Source organism: Danio rerio, chromosome 9 (assembly GCF_049306965.1).
Source record: "Danio rerio strain Tuebingen ecotype United States chromosome 9, GRCz12tu, whole genome shotgun sequence".
NCBI classification, from domain to species: domain Eukaryota; kingdom Metazoa; phylum Chordata; class Actinopteri; order Cypriniformes; family Danionidae; genus Danio; species Danio rerio.
In genome coordinates, this window is record NC_133184.1 from 25,631,244 (window position 1) to 25,647,131 (window position 15,888).

The 15,888-nt window shown below is 33.6% G+C and overlaps 1 protein-coding gene across 6 annotated transcripts; it reads left to right on the forward strand.

Annotated features, from left to right (window-relative positions):
- The first annotated feature begins 623 nt into the window (after positions 1 to 623).
- Positions 624 to 15,781, forward strand: mlphb (melanophilin b). 6 transcript variants are annotated; one of them, XM_021478922.3, is made up of 15 exons: positions 624 to 678; positions 1,977 to 2,136; positions 4,269 to 4,490; positions 5,235 to 5,374; positions 7,668 to 7,709; positions 8,717 to 8,781; positions 9,940 to 10,032; positions 10,579 to 10,747; positions 11,117 to 11,343; positions 11,449 to 11,547; positions 12,174 to 12,407; positions 12,576 to 12,722; positions 13,500 to 13,571; positions 13,769 to 13,808; positions 14,857 to 15,781. In XM_021478922.3, exons 2-15 carry the CDS (start codon positions 1,997 to 1,999, stop codon positions 14,901 to 14,903), a joined length of 1,737 nt encoding a protein of 578 aa, XP_021334597.1. In that variant the 5' UTR covers positions 624 to 678; positions 1,977 to 1,996; the 3' UTR covers positions 14,904 to 15,781. The 6 variants fall into 6 exon arrangements, with proteins under 6 accessions (XP_021334597.1, XP_021334596.1, XP_073768791.1 ...); XM_021478921.3 differs by lacking the exon at positions 13,769 to 13,808; XM_073912690.1 differs by lacking the exon at positions 9,940 to 10,032.
- The last annotated feature ends 107 nt before the right edge of the window (positions 15,782 to 15,888 follow it).

Genomic DNA, 15,888 nt, shown 5'->3' on the forward strand with positions numbered 1-15,888 from the left:
AGGGAAAAGAAATCACTTTTCACACTTGCTTTGAAAAGGAACAGAGTAGACACTTATTCTGGAGAAAATTAATTACAACGAATGAACCATAGAATGTTAACTACCACTGAGATGAATAATTGTAACGTCTGTTGCAAATCTTTTCAGTTATCAAGCTGTGTAGAATGTAAATTGAGCATGCATGCTGTCACAGATCAGCTGTATATCCGAGATCTGTCAAAAATCTTAAATGAATGAGAATTTTTACTTTATCAAATTCAGTTACATGCCAATAAATATAACCCTATAAACGGAATGCATCATACAAATCATCTATTTAATCCTAACTGTAAATAAACATGAATAAGTAAGTGAGTAAGGGAATTAAAAAATGTACTTTCTCTAAAGAGGTAAAGATTACAATAGATACTTATACTAGATACTTTAAATTTACATACTATAAGTTTAATAACTACTGATTTAAGGTGCATATGCAGGGCTCAGTTTTGGCAGCAACTAACTTACAAGATTAAATCAGATGTTTCAGAAAGACCTCTGAGGTGGGGTTTAAATACTTTGCTTGCCCTTCCCAACCACACGGTTAATTGGACATGTGATAAACACAGCAGCTTGGTTTGCTGCCTGAAATGGTCAGCTGAAATTCAACCGGACTACTACAAGCTGCAACATCAACTCCAGGTAAAAAATTTTATAGCTTTTATATGCTGCGATATCTATAATGAGATTCTGTGTCTGTTTATAAAGTGTATAATGATTAAAATTATTATGTAATTTGTATAATATTTTGCAACTGTATCTGAAACAATATCTTTGCATCGATTGAAATAGATAGCATGCCTTTGATTGCAATATTACATCTTTTTTTTTTAACAATACATACGTTTCCTATTATATACAGGCCTTTAGGGCCAGCAATAGGATATTAGAGCTTGTGCAACAGATGTTGTGTGGAATAAAACAAATGTGTACATGTATGTTATAAATTCCCAAATTTTAGTTTGTACAATGATACAATGTTAACCATTGAATTCTCTTTCGTTTTTTAGCCTTGTACATGTCAAGGATCTAATTCTGCAATGATATAAATAGCAGTTTAACTTTTTCATAGTTTGGGAATTTTGCTTTAAATGCAAAATCTTAATAGCCCATACCCTTTCCTTCAGCAAAATTACAAACTACGTTGGATGACTTCGTATTCTCGTGTTAATGCCATTAATAAACAGGAAAGTTAGTGAACCGCTGATTAGTTGTCCTGTTGCAGTTGAAAAGGAAACATGTATCTTTGAGCAAAAGCTGTACAATTAAGTCTTTCTAATTCATTATTATGAAGAAAAGACTAAAGCATTTTTTGTATGTTGTATGTTTTAGTCAGAACTTAAAAAGAATTTTCAGTCACACGGCTCTCTATTCAGAGCTAAATTAAATTACTGATTCTAATTGGCTGATTTATTTATATCATTGAGCAAACTGATGTTGCTTTCCTTTAGGACAAATAAAAACTAAATCCTTTTATCTGTAAACAGGCAATGGCTAAACACTCATAATTTGCAAAAGAAATCTTCTAAACAAATAAACAAATAAACATTAATTAAGTAGGTAAGCTTTTTTAAAAGTCTTTATTTAGATTAACATAAGTGGACTTGAAGGTTAAAATTAAGATGGAAAATGTAACTCTGATACTTATTTAACATATATTGTAAAAAAAAAAAAAAAAAAGTTTTTAATGTTGAATGGCTGTGTGTGTAAAAAAAATAAATAAATAAATAAAATAAAAAATAAAACTTTAAAGTGGCAATTCACACCTAAGGAAATGTGCCTAAATAAACCATTCAGTCTATGGTGGAGTAAAAAGCTACATGTTAACATTTTGCAATAAATGAGGCAAAAACTTTTGTTTATTTACAATTATTTTGTTCTATCTCTGGGATTCATCATTCTACATGCTAGTGACAATGTGGCATTTTAATTAATTTCAGATGCTTTCTCACTCCACCGGATGAGATTCAAGATGATGCCCAGCAGCAGTTCAGGAAAGAATCTGGATCTCTCTCGGCTAACAGACGATGAAGCCAAGCACGTCTGGCAGGTGATCCAGAGAGATTTCCACCTGCGAAAGAAAGAGGAGGACAGACTAGGGTGAGCCTTCTGGAGAAATTGCATTTGTGTGACTTTAAATTTTTCTTTAAAATTTCCATCCAAAAAGACAATCTATAAATATTTTTAATATACAATCTGTACCATATTTCTGATATTTAAAAAAAATCAGTTTTTCATATAATGTTCATATAATTATTGATGGTTTTGTCTATCCCATCATTAGCCCTATTTGAAGTGTTACTCATAATGTGGATCTGGTAAAAACTTAAGTGCTTTGCTGTTTTTTGCTTACTAAAGGTTTTCTGTAGTCTGTTCATCTGGGATTTATCTTTTGACTGGAATATGTGGAATGTCTGTCATTAATTTATGCTGTTTGAAAAGATGGATCTCAGGAACTGTTCCACGCCATTTAGCCGAATGTGAACTCATCTGAAATAAATCTAAAATCTTTTTTGAGTGCAGCACAAAGTTTTTCAGTAGAGAATGTTTTATGAGCAGGAATTCTTTGGTTACCATGATTTACTTTTTAATTAACCCTATTACCACCAAATACATGTTTGTTGTTGTAGCACTCATCTTAAGGAAGTTTAATTATGTTTGTGTTGAAGACTGCTTTATATTGTGGAATATATTATTGTTAGACAATGGCCTCTCTGGTCTTCCGACTGAGAGATAGCATAACCATAACTCTTGCAAGACAAATACAAAATGAGCCCAATGTCTTTATTATTTATAATAAACTGTGATCAATAAATAAGTCTGAAGAATATTAGTTTCAACAAAAAAAAGCAAAAATAAAAGTTATCCCCACCTCTACAAAATAAAAATTATCTGCAGCCAAAGTGGGAAAAATATGTAAAATATTAAATATATAGGACATGGAAAGTAAAGTTTTGCCTTTTCTAAGTGGGTTAGCATATATGTAGTAGCTGCATTTTTTGTTTTTACACCAACTGAAAGTCTTAAGTAATATCTTTGTAGGAAATGAATAAAACAGCATGTAAAAAGGATTTCCTATGGTGGGCCTGATGTTTATTTTTATGTGATGATGCTACTTTTAGTTGCTTGTTAAAAAAAGAAAACACTTGACTCCTCGGAGACTTTGCCAAAAGGCTGAGCCCATGTATGTCTAAATTCCAGTCATTTTGAAAGAGGTAATAGGATTTGTCTCGGAATATTGAATAACATCACATGACTGACATTTTTCTCTCAATTCTCTCACAGTCGGAAAGAAAAGGCTAGCTCAAAATAGTCCCATGGAGGCCTTATTGGCACAAAGTTGGGATGATTTATGATAGTAAAAACAAAGAATGTAAATATGATGTTTAATGCAATGTTAAATTCATCATCTAACAACATTGCGGCATTGCATAGAAAACTTTGTGGAATATTTGATTGAAAAAAAGTAAGTGTTAATGTAAAATTAACCATAAAAGAGTTTGCTGCTGTTGTCATTTCTTGGAAAAGAATTGTGGCCTAATTAGATCAAATGTGCATTTTCAAAACAGAGCACACTTAAGGATAATGCTGAAAATGTTAGATATATGACATATGATAGATTTGACTCACACTTGGACGGAAGCACTTTCAACTTTTGCCAAAGGAAAGTTGAAAGAGCCACAGGCATATGACCATTCAACATGTGGAGGAAAGCTCTTGGCTGGATTCTTCTTGAGAAGAGCAGATTTAGCAGAAATTTCCTATATATCCGGTTTTAACCCTGCACAGCTGTGCTACAGAGATGTCATTGTCCTAGTATTCCATTGGATTTGAACGTAAAGCATGAGAAATTGGCACATTAAGAATGGAGGTTTTCATAGGAAGAATAGAGAGAAAGTCCAGGCAGAATGTGGAGTCATTTCCTCTCTTTTTATTCTGTCTAAAGCAATCTGGACATATCTGTTCAAAAGAAATTTGATCTAATTGAATTAAATCTAGAAAATTAGTTGGAATGAGGTGAAGGGATTTAGCAAGCTGTCATGCAGAATAAAGTATTTATTTGCTTTGTGATTAATAATAAACAGTCAATATCCTAGCAATATGCATGTAATAAGCATATTGAGTATGTTGCTGAATCTATGTGTTACAGATGTTTCTTTGTCAGTGTATTGTTCTAAATATGGATTTAGGTTTAATCTAGATTTAATGTTTAATGTTTATTATTAATACAGGGAACTCAAGACTAAAATTATGAAAGAGGACAACAAGAGAGAGCTGCTGGAATATCAGCCTAAACTCAGTGATTCACTCTGCATTCGCTGTCTCCAACCCTTCAAATTCTTGGTCAACAGCAAGCGCCAATGTTTGGACTGCAAACTGTTTGTCTGCAAGTCCTGCAGTCGTTTTAACAAGAAAGACAGCGGTTGGGTGTGTGATCCATGCCACATGGCCAGGTGAGCACCTGACAGACATTGTATTCCTCCATGAAGAAAGAACAAACAGGAGAACAATAGAATTTTTTTTAAGCAAATTATTCCCCCAAAAAAGAAAAGGACAATTTTGGTAACAATAGATTATTTTTGTTTTACAATTCACCTAATATTTACTGCATAAGTTTCAATAATGAGTCTGTTTAACTTTTTAAATGTTTTGAATACCTTTTATTTATTATTCATCTTCATTTCAGCCGAATTACTACCATAAATTAACCTAAAAATGCATTTCCACCTTTTCACTCTACTGCTAATGAAACATTGTGGGACTCTGAGAATATATTAAACATTTATTCTTTACCAGTTATATGTGCACGTAACTACAGCACTACCATCAATTTTCACACTGACTTCTGAAGTTGCTTAAGTGAATTTCTATATGTTGTAAGGGGAAGCAACAGGTTATCCAAGTAAATAAAACACTTGAATTTAAACAAAGTAAACCAGTGACATATAGATCACAAAAATTGGCAATAATTTGATTGACCAACATACTGTCATAGCAATTCATATCTAATTTGTTTTATCATTTGTGTGTATTCATGAAATCTTCTAAAGACCACTGAAGGGATGATGTTCTTCATGCTTTGGTTCTCTAAAAAATCACATTAATTAATAGCCCATCATACCTCATGATTTCTTTTCTATTATTATTAATTGACTAATTAATAATTTAGTTATTGTTTATGTCTTTCTTTCCTGTAGAATGCTTAAGATTGGCACTCTAGAATGGTTCCATGAGAATGTACGCTCTCGCTTCAAGCGCTTTGGGAGTGCAAAGGTGATGAATTCGCTTTTCAAGAGGGTGAACAGTGACCGTGCCTGCTCTCAAACTGACCTCAGAGGTAGACTTCAAAAGCCTGTTGAGATTCCCCTTATAGACTGAAAATGGAACCCTGGGCAGTGAGCAATCTTGAGCATTATTTTAAACTTACATGCAACATTAGGGGAGCTCGGTGATAGTTGTAACATTTTTTTGAATGTCTCTTTATATCTTTGAGATTTTTTTAAGCCAGTGTGTTCAAAATGTACAAGTGTCTGCTATTACGTGTAAATGGCATTGATGTCGCACAAACAAAAAATGCAAAGCTTAGTTTCAAAGAGGAGTGAAATGTTACAATTCATCCCATAGTCTGGATTAGTTGTAACACCCTAGGGTGAAATGGATTTGAAAGCTGTTTTTATTAAACACTGGGTTTTCGCTGGGTATAATTGGTGTGTGTGTGTGTCTCTGTGTTGCAGCTCTGAATAAAATGTGCATCAACAGTTGAACACTATTTGTGTTTGCAGGCTTCGTGAGGCTACAGAGAACAGGTCAAATCCAAAATTGTTTGTCATTGAGGTCTTTCTCTTTCAAGAACTATAGGAATGATTAAACAAAATCATATAAATACAGTTTTAAATCTGCTTTGGTTTGGTGGTGACATCTCACTGTTGTTACTAACCAGTAGTTTTGTTGTTACAACTGACTCAGAGCCTTGTAGCCATGAATTTGCTCTCCTTGCAGCCAACAGCTAAAACATGATCACCAACAACATGCTTTAAAATATCTACACAGAGACACAAATGACATAACTTTTATGGGTTTAACTACAAATCAGGCATTACTATCCTAAAAGTAATTGAAGTAAAAAAAAAAACATTGCTTTCTTAGCTCAAATGTAGTTTCCCCCTCAAACAGCTGCTGTGATAACCACAAAAATATGAACATGTGTGAAGTGAATCTGCTGATTTGTAACTAGTCCCTGATTGTGGAGATTAGAACCGTTACGAATGACCTGTGTTACAACTATCCTCAGTCTCCCCTATGTGTGCTAGGTTTTAGTCTCAAGAAGCTAGGACCACCCTGAGAAGAAATATAAAGATTTCCATAGACTTCTGTCCATTTATTCCTAAAATTGTTGTGAACTTAAACCAAGATTTGCACAAAGGTTAATCCACAGAAAATAGAAATGAAAAAGTCAAAACAGAGGTAATTACAACAAAGAAAAAACATTATTAGACAAATTAGATTGACTGAACTGCATCTTTATCCTCTCATTGTAAACAGTATCCAGTGAGACCCTGCTCTTAAGCTGTAGTCACTTTGCAGTGAAACTGCTGTGAAATGTTGCTGTGAAAAACAGGTCTATTGTTTATTGTCACAATTGAGAACCCCATCTCACACAGAACTTTCTCACAAACCCAGCAGTTTTCTGCTAGTGAATAACTTGTGTGATCAAATTGAAAAACAGCTGAAGGAAATCTTTCACTCTCACATATATCATGTTACCACACTGCATACTGTTTGTGTAATTCTGGGTAAACTTTCTACCACCCGACTACCCTTTAGCAATAAGAGAATTGAAATGGTATTTTTTTACAGTGCCATCTGTTCAATGCAAACCAATATTTGAAACAATGTCTGACAGATGACTTACAAGAGGAACACTGAAGGCAGAGCTTAGAGGAGAGGCCTTCATAACTTTGAAGGATTTAGTGGGGGATTCCAGAAGGAGAGAGAGAGAGAGAGAGAAAATTGGCCGTGCTGAATCGTCCATGTGATTTACTCCTTACTTAAACAGTCACATGTCTTCTTTTTCTCTCTGCCTGGACCTGAGTGCGCCTCTTTTATCCAATTTTCAAGCTCTATCAGTCCTGAATAAGAGTTCAGCAAGAGAACATTGCCGTTTAGGTCAAAATAGAATAACAACAATCAGAACAAAAATATTAATTTCTTAATTATATAATGTTCACTGTACAGATGAGTGGAAAATACTAACATAGCTTGTTGAATAGAAATGTTGGCACAGGGTTGTCATGGTTAACTAAAGCTACAATAGTTTTTTGCTTCTTAAAATAAATGTCAAGTGTGCATTTTTCACATAATTGTGTACAATGGCAATGGAATGACAATTAAAAGCAGAAGGTGACTTATGTGGAAAACACTAATTTTCTCAACAAAGTGACCCAGCAAAACCCCAGTAGCTTTTGATGTTTTCTGTTAGTAGCGCAACACAGAAAACTGAAAGAAAACACTATAAATCTGCTGCTTTCAACAGTTTCAACAGCTTCCTGTAGCCAATCACAGTTTGTTATCTGTTTCTTGTTGTTTTATGTTTAATTTTTCATCTGCCGCTGTTCTTCTCCGTCCCACAGAGCCTCGAGACGATGACACGCACAGCATGCCTGAAGTTCACAGTGAGTAAAACAAAGTCCCATTCCTTTGTGATAACAGACAATATTAATGTTGATGTCATGCAAGAATCTAAAGTAATCAGTGAATGTCTTTCATCTGTCCAAACAAGACAGCAGCAATCTGCTCTCACGTCATCTTTAATTTAATAAGGCAGAGAACAAAATGTCTGTGGAAGAAAAACACCTCGAATAGCCAGGATAAAAACTGAATATCCTTTTCTAGGCATAAACACTTAAGGTATTTTTTGTTGTCCTGGTTAAATTTAAAAATATATAATAACAATAAAAAACAGTAGTTCAGTTTTGCACCTGCCCTGTGTATATACTGTATTTCAAACGTAGTCAGTATACAAAACGTACTTAAAATAATACTGTGTAGGAAAAAACATTCATTTTCTATTCAGCTTAGTCCCTTTATTAATCAGACATCCCCACAGTGGAATGAACTTGCGACTCATCCAGTATATGTTTTACACAGTAGATGCCCTTCCAGCTGCAACTCATTACAGGAAAATACCCATACACTCATTCACACACATACACTACGGATAATTTAGCTAACCCAATTCCTTTACCACATGTCTTTGGACTTGTGAGGGTAACCAGAGCACCCTGAGGAAACCCACGCGAACAAGGGGAGAACATGCAAACTCCACACATAAATGCCAACTGATCCAGCCGAGGTTCGAACCAGCGACAGCGCTACTGCGCCGGAAAGAACATCATTATTTAGAAGTCTAAATAATGCATCCGGGAACTATTTGATCATTTTCAACATTTTAGCTAAATGTCATCTGTTAGCCAGCCACTGTATTTAATATGAAAACTTAAATATATAATTCCTAATTTTGGGCCCTGCATATCTGTCTGAAAACTTTTTTAAGTGAATATCCATGAGAAAATCTTTAAAACCTCCCAAAACAGAACATGGGTTTGTAGTTAAAATGCGTTCGAACAGTCTTTATTTAGTTCAAATGAATTGATGTTTATGATTCTTGTCATCCACACAGCTGCTTCTGTCTATAGTCAGGAAGATGAGCAATCTGAGAGGACTGACCGACGCCACCTTAGCCTGGTACCGTATTATTGCTTAATCATCACAAACTGATGTTATAAATTAAAGCAATGCAGAAGCAGGAGCCTTTTTAGCTAGTTAGCTGTTCTTTCAGTTTAAAAATGGTGAGAGATCGCCCCCTCGTGCTCATTTGTTATTTTAGTTTTTAACAATTTTCTTCAGTAATGGGCTGAAATTTCCTTTGATGTGATTTTAAATGTATATTGCCCCTTGAGGGTGGTTTTCAAGCCAACGTAAATAGATTTATACTTTTATATTAAAATATCAATTAAGACTATTCTCAATTTGTCTAAATCTATTTGAAACTCAGTTCATACATTTATGCTTATGGGCCTTTGAGAGTAAACAGAAAATGAAGAGAAAACAGGACTGAGGCTTCACTCTTGGAAGCAAACGTTTTGATTGATAACCGTTTTTCTCAGTCACTTTGGTGCATTTCTCATTCTCAATTCCTGTAAATCTTCCCATCATTATGTCAGTTGTGCACATTAAAAAAAGCAGGTTCTCAATTCCTTTGAACAAGTTACAAATGATTTTGTACCTCCATGCAAATGATTATCTGCAATTCTTTGATGTTTTCTACATTATCAATTGCTGCTTATGTGATGTTGATCACTACTGAATAGTCTCACCCCCTATACATTTCATTGTTTGTTCATGCATAGGTCTTTACATGCAAAATGGCTAAAATTGTCATAATATTTTGTCATTATGCATTTTCCAACGAATTTCCATTAGACTTTTATTCTAAATCTGTCTACAATTGGTAAATTTCTCTCAGATGAATCTCAGCATTTTCTTATGAAGGTGCATCTAAAAGGAGATTGTCCTGTGTTCACATTTCTAATTTTGTTTAGATTTTTCACAAAAACAGGCATTTGAGAGATGAGCTAAGAGTTTTGAGCAAGAGACTGGGTTTTGAAGGTAATCCATGATATTTTGCTATTTGTATGCATTATTTTGGGAAATGCACTTTACGGTTTTGTCAATTTCAATTCTGATCTGAGAAATGTACCAAAGCGATTGAGAAAAACTGTAGTGAACACTCATGAACACTTTCCATTCCACTAAAGGTCTTGTATAGTGGGAAAAAAAATATTTTCTAGTTTAACTTGTTATTTTTTGAGAATTAAAAATGTATATTTTTTCTTCCTCAAGATGAGAAAAGGCAGGCGGCTGCTTCCTGTTCATCCTCTAGATTTTAATCTTGGTGTTGAGAACTGTGCTTATTCTCGGCCTCCCTTACTTCGGGTTTGTATGTAATTTTTTTTGCACATCTGTTGTCAGAAAAAAGAAACTTTTTTCTGAACATATCCTACGGCCAACATCAACATCAATCTGCATTTGCATCTTTTTTTTAAAAAGAAAAATACAGCGGTAGAAGCAGTGTGAAAAATGTTTGAATTATCCAGTCAGAGTTCAAAACAAATGCTCTACAGAGCTCCCACTGAGAATGCTCAGACTGTTAACAGTGATAAGACTTCTCTTGAAATCTTGATTGTTCCGTCACTGATAGAAATAATCAAAAAAAAAATTAGTCATGCCCAAGATAGAGTGACAGTATTTCGGTTTGATTGATTTGGGTTAGTTTGAGCCTCAGAATTTCAGCAAGGAATGAATCCAATGTATTTAAAATTAGGCAGACAAAATATTAGCTTAACAACAATGTTTGTTTTGATTTCTTCACACTAAATAATCTTTAAAAAAAACTGTCACAATGCATGGAGTGAAAGAAATAATTGTATTAATTAAGATTTAATGAATTTTAAAAGGCTGTTGTTTAATTATACCTTTAAGCATTCAGGTAGCCAGGAGAAAATAACCCAGACTAAGGACTCACTAGCAGAAGATGACTGGTCAACAACTGTTAAGCAGATACTAGAGAATGGAACTCATGGCAGAGGCAATGAGATTAAGGATATAATGCATATCAGCCAAAAGAGTCTGGACAAAGCCTCTCATTTTGGTAAGATCTGCTCTCTGCATTTATTTCCTTTACCAACACTTAAAGAAACATATTAGAAAAAAATTCTGAAAACAAATAAATGTATGCTAGACTAGTTGAATAGACTCCGAATTTCCTTTTGTTATTTTCATAATAAAATAACACTTTACGTTGACAGAAGCCCTTTATTTTACACATTCTGTTAAATATATTTAACTGTAAGTATGTTAACTTATAGTAACTCTAACCCTATAGTTTGTCTAATAATAAGCTAATACTTTAATGCCAGTTATTGTAGGTGAACTTCAGTTGCAAAGTTACTTGTAAGTCAACAGAATGTCTGTCAAGATAAAGCGTAACCAACTTTTGTCTTTTGTTTGCTCTTTGTAGATGACTGCACACCCCACCTAAACCAGAGGTTGGCAAAGTCATGTTCCCTCTCCAAAATGAGCCTCTCTTCAGCTGGCAGCACCAACTATCACCTCCAGCGCGAGCTTTCTTACAGCCTGGATGACTCCGATGATGATGAGGATGATGATGAAGAAGAATCAGAGATGAATGTTATATACAGTCATGCCCTACATAGGGAGCCCTCACCAGATGAGGTTCCTCCACAGGTGCAGTCATACTTCTAATAATGGGGCTTCACGGCTTTCTTTCCCAAAATGTTCAGGTGTTTTTGAAAATGCAACAAAAACATTTATGCATCTCTATGACTTCAGATTATTGAGCTCAACAAGCGTATGTCAGCAATTGAATCTATTCTGAGCCGTTTGGAGCAGAAAATGACTTTGCCAATAATTGGGGGATCAGTTGAACAGGTAAGTTAAACAGTTGTGCTGCCTAATATTTCTGTAAAAAAAAAAAACCTACCTTTTCTGGCTTAATTGGCCTTTAACTCAGGCATGGGATGAAAACCGTTTTCAAGGTACACTGCAGTTTGGAAAAGTCAAGGTTTTAAAACCACCAAAATTTTCTGTAATACCATTCCTAAGGTATGTGTAAGATTTTTTTTATTTACTTTTTTTTTGTTTGTTTGTTTTTTAGGACAACAGTATCTCCAGCAGAAAAGATTTCTAAAGATGCCATTTTAAATTGTTTAAATCTGTGTTTTTTGAAACTAACGAAGACAGCAAAAGTCAATGATTCATTTTCATTATTTTGCCTGACACATTTACTGTTCCAAAATATTTTAAATCTTTCAAAAAATAAAATAAATTGATTTCAAAGGGGGGGAAATCTTTGTTTTTACCCAAACATTTTACCCAAAATGATATATTTTAGAGCAGTAATCACAATACTGTGATACCTTGAAATTTACTAATTTACCATATATTTATCCAAGCTTATTATACCGCCAGAATCTAATACCCACCTATGCCTATAACTTAACTACAGGACACAGTTTATTCAAATATCACACAGAGACTCTCCTGACTCCCTGTAGGTTGAGCAGAAAGCTGAGGATTTGTCTCCAGCTGATTTAGAGGAGCTTGAGCTTAGGAAAAAGCTTGATGAACTCACTGAAAAAATAAGCGACAAAGGCTTTTCATCTGATGAGGAAGATGCAATTAAATCACCAATGGCCTCTCCAAAGAAAAGTGCAGTTTACCAAGTTTCACCTATAAGAGGAGCTTCAGCTGGACTTGTCCGACCTGACTGGCCTCTTGAGGCTGAATGGGTGAGAGTACTCTGTGTACACATTTAACATACATCACTATACATGCTTAGACCTATTAAACGTGACATTTTATTTATATTCCCTTACCAATACTTCATGTTAATGGTGTGTGATTTTACCACCTTACTGTCCTGAATGATCTGCTATGTTTTCAATTGTATACTCCAGAAAGCAAAGCCGAATGCACACAAATCATTAAAAAAGCAGAAGAGGGTGAGTTCCTTTGAGTTTAGTAACACAACTAGCTGTGAGCTGTCACAGCTGGAGGGTAAAGTTGCAATGGCAGCAGCCAGCGTCCAGAGCACTCAAAGTGGGGTACGTCACTTTAGTCCATATTCTTTCTTTTAACACTAACAAAATCTGTATTCTGTATTAATATGGAATCTTGACCTTTCTACCAAAAGTAAAAAAGTAGAAAAAAGTGACTTTTATTAACATTTTTAATAGTTTAAGGTGATATATTGCTTGGGTTGGTGTTGTGCAAAAACCTTGTAATAAACTGCAATTAAATGTTTTGTTATTTTACAGATTTTTTCTCTACATATTGCTTGTAGATTATTTCAAATTGTAAATGAAAAAAATATGAAAACTGTTAATTAACAGACATTTTAACAGTATTTAACAGATGTAAAAGTTGCATGTGTGACTTGAACTACTTTAGCTGACTTTCAAAAAACCTCCCAGTCTGTGAGCTCAACATACTGATAAACTTCAGCCAGATGTGATTTGATCTAGATTCCACTGATCACAGAGTAAACTACCTTATGTGCAACACATATTTTTAACATTAGATATTAAGTTTTGCACTTCATTAACTGTTTCAAACTGAACAGGATATGCACAGGTGGCAACTCTGAACCAGATTATGGTTTCACAGTCTTAAAAAAAACAACTAGAAAAAGCTCCAGATGTTTGAGTTTACATGTACACTAGCGCAGATGTGTCAAGTGTATGTGTTCGTTGTACATGGTATTAAATTAAGTAAACTTCGTTTGCAAGGATGTGCAACTTCATCTGTGACCATATACAAAAAGAACTGAACTATACTTTAACTACCTGTCTGTTCATGGTTACTGTTTGCTTTATGTGAAGGTTACAGACATTCAGAAACGAATCGCTGCTTTGAGTGCAGCAGGGATGACAGTGGAGACATCCCGCAGACGGGTATGTAGAGATGCACATACTCGCACATTCCTATTTTTCCAGAACAGGATCAAGCACAAAGCCATTTACATATAAAATATATTTTTGACCAAACATGAGCCAGCCAATCATAAATTCTGTTATGTTTATAACAGCTGTTTGCAGCAAATTCAGACAAAGGCTAAATATATTTTTCTGTTCTTCCCTTTTTCATTTAGACTCCTCAGCCATCGAGGATGTTGCATGCATTTCCAATTAGTAAGAGCAAAGTTTTACACTGCATTTTCAAGAACATGTAATCTGTTATCAGTGCTGGGTAGATTACTTACAAACTGTAGTCTGTTACTGATTACAAATTACATGTTGAAAATTGTAGTTAGTTACATAATCGTTTAGGTTATTACTTTTAGATTTTTTCTTCTATTTTATTTTATTATTTTATTAAAATACTTTGACCTAACTTGTTTATTCTGCATCATTTAAGTTGATGGTTGTGAACTTTTTCTGAATCTCTGTGTTGCAAAAACATTTTTCTGTTTTCAAAAGTTCTGAAACATTTTTTGTCCAGCACTCAAATGTCAATAGTTAGTGAATGTCTACAGGAGTCAACATTTTTATTGGATCCAAAAAGTTTTTTAAAAATTATTACACTTCAAGAATGGGCGTTTTTAAATAGCTTTAGGGCAACTTTGATAAAAGGTTTGGATCCAATTAAAATGTTGATTATTGTACATTGATTTAACTGAAAAGTGTTTTGTCCAAAAATTTAGAATTGTTTATTGCAAATTAATTTACATTACTTTTACATGCGGATTAAAAAAATATGGGGATACATTTGTTTGTAATTACATGGCAAAATATCAAACCCAGCACAGACTTTTAAAAAGTGGAATCTTTCCCAAAATGAGCATTGTGCCGATTCACAGTTTAAAACTATAGAAGTATTGTTCAAGCAAATAAAAATGGGTTTCCACATTTCCCAGATACAATCACTAAAACATGTAAGTCATGATTAAACATTTGAATATGGTTAAGATTCCTTATGATGCACTCTGAACCAAACACTGTGATTTTAACACATTACACTGATAGCAATCAGGTCCCATGCTCACCCTCTGAATCTAACTGACCATCAATCATCTGTGGTCATGAAAGAGCATTTGGAAAATTAGTTATAAAAGGAGCTGTAATATTCAGAAATGCTCAACAGGTTGAATTCTCAGAAAGTAATCAAAAGATTTATTATAAAACAGTATTCTGTATATATCTGTAAGCACTGATAATGCTCTTTTTGCTTTCTCTGAAGGAGGCAGCAATGAAGCAAGATCATTACGGAAGTTGGTCACTATGTGAAACAATGACAGAACAATTTCAAAACAATGACAGATTCACATAATGCATATTTAATGTTCAATGTCAGCTGCAAGTGTTTATTTTTGTGTGTTGGACATCCAGCTTGATGTTGTATTATTAATATTTGCTTTAATCGTTCAGTAGATGAATGTCAGATTGTGAAATGAAGCTCACCTTTAGCATGTGCTTTTATGATAGAAAATGTAATTTGTGCACGTAATATATATTGTTACTACATTACTCTTATTCACATTGTTGTTTTGATAAAGCATTTGCATTTATACTGAAAGATTTCTAGTTTCCTTCACAATTCATGAAAAAATGTATTTTAAATAATGTATTTTGTATTTTAAATAATGTATTTTTTATGAATTACATATATGTAGTCAGAATTATAAGCGCCCCTGATTTATTAGCCCCCATTTATTTTTTTCCCTAATTTCTGTTGAACGGAGAGATTTTTTTCAACATATTTCAAAGCATAATAGTTTTAATAACTGATTTCTAATAACTGATTTATTTTATCTTTGCCATGATGACAGTACATAATATTTTGCTAGATATTTTTCAAGACACTTCTATACAGCTGATAGTGACATTTAAAGGCTTAACTGGGTTAATTAGGTTAACTAGGCAGGTTGCGGTAATTAGGCAAGTTATTGTACAATGATGGTTTGTTCTGTACACTATCAAAAAAATATAGCTTAAAGGGGCTAATAATTTTGTCCTTAAAATTGTTTTGAAAAATTTAAAAACTGCTTTTATTCTAGCCAAAAGGAAACAATTAAGATTTTTTTCCAGAAGAAAAAAATAATATCAGACATACTGTGAAATTTTCCTTGCTCTGTTAAACATAAAACATAATTTGGGAAATATTTAAAAAAAGAAAATTCAAAAGGGGGCTAATAATTCTGACATCATATATATATATATATATATATATATATATATATATATATATATATATATATATATATATATGATA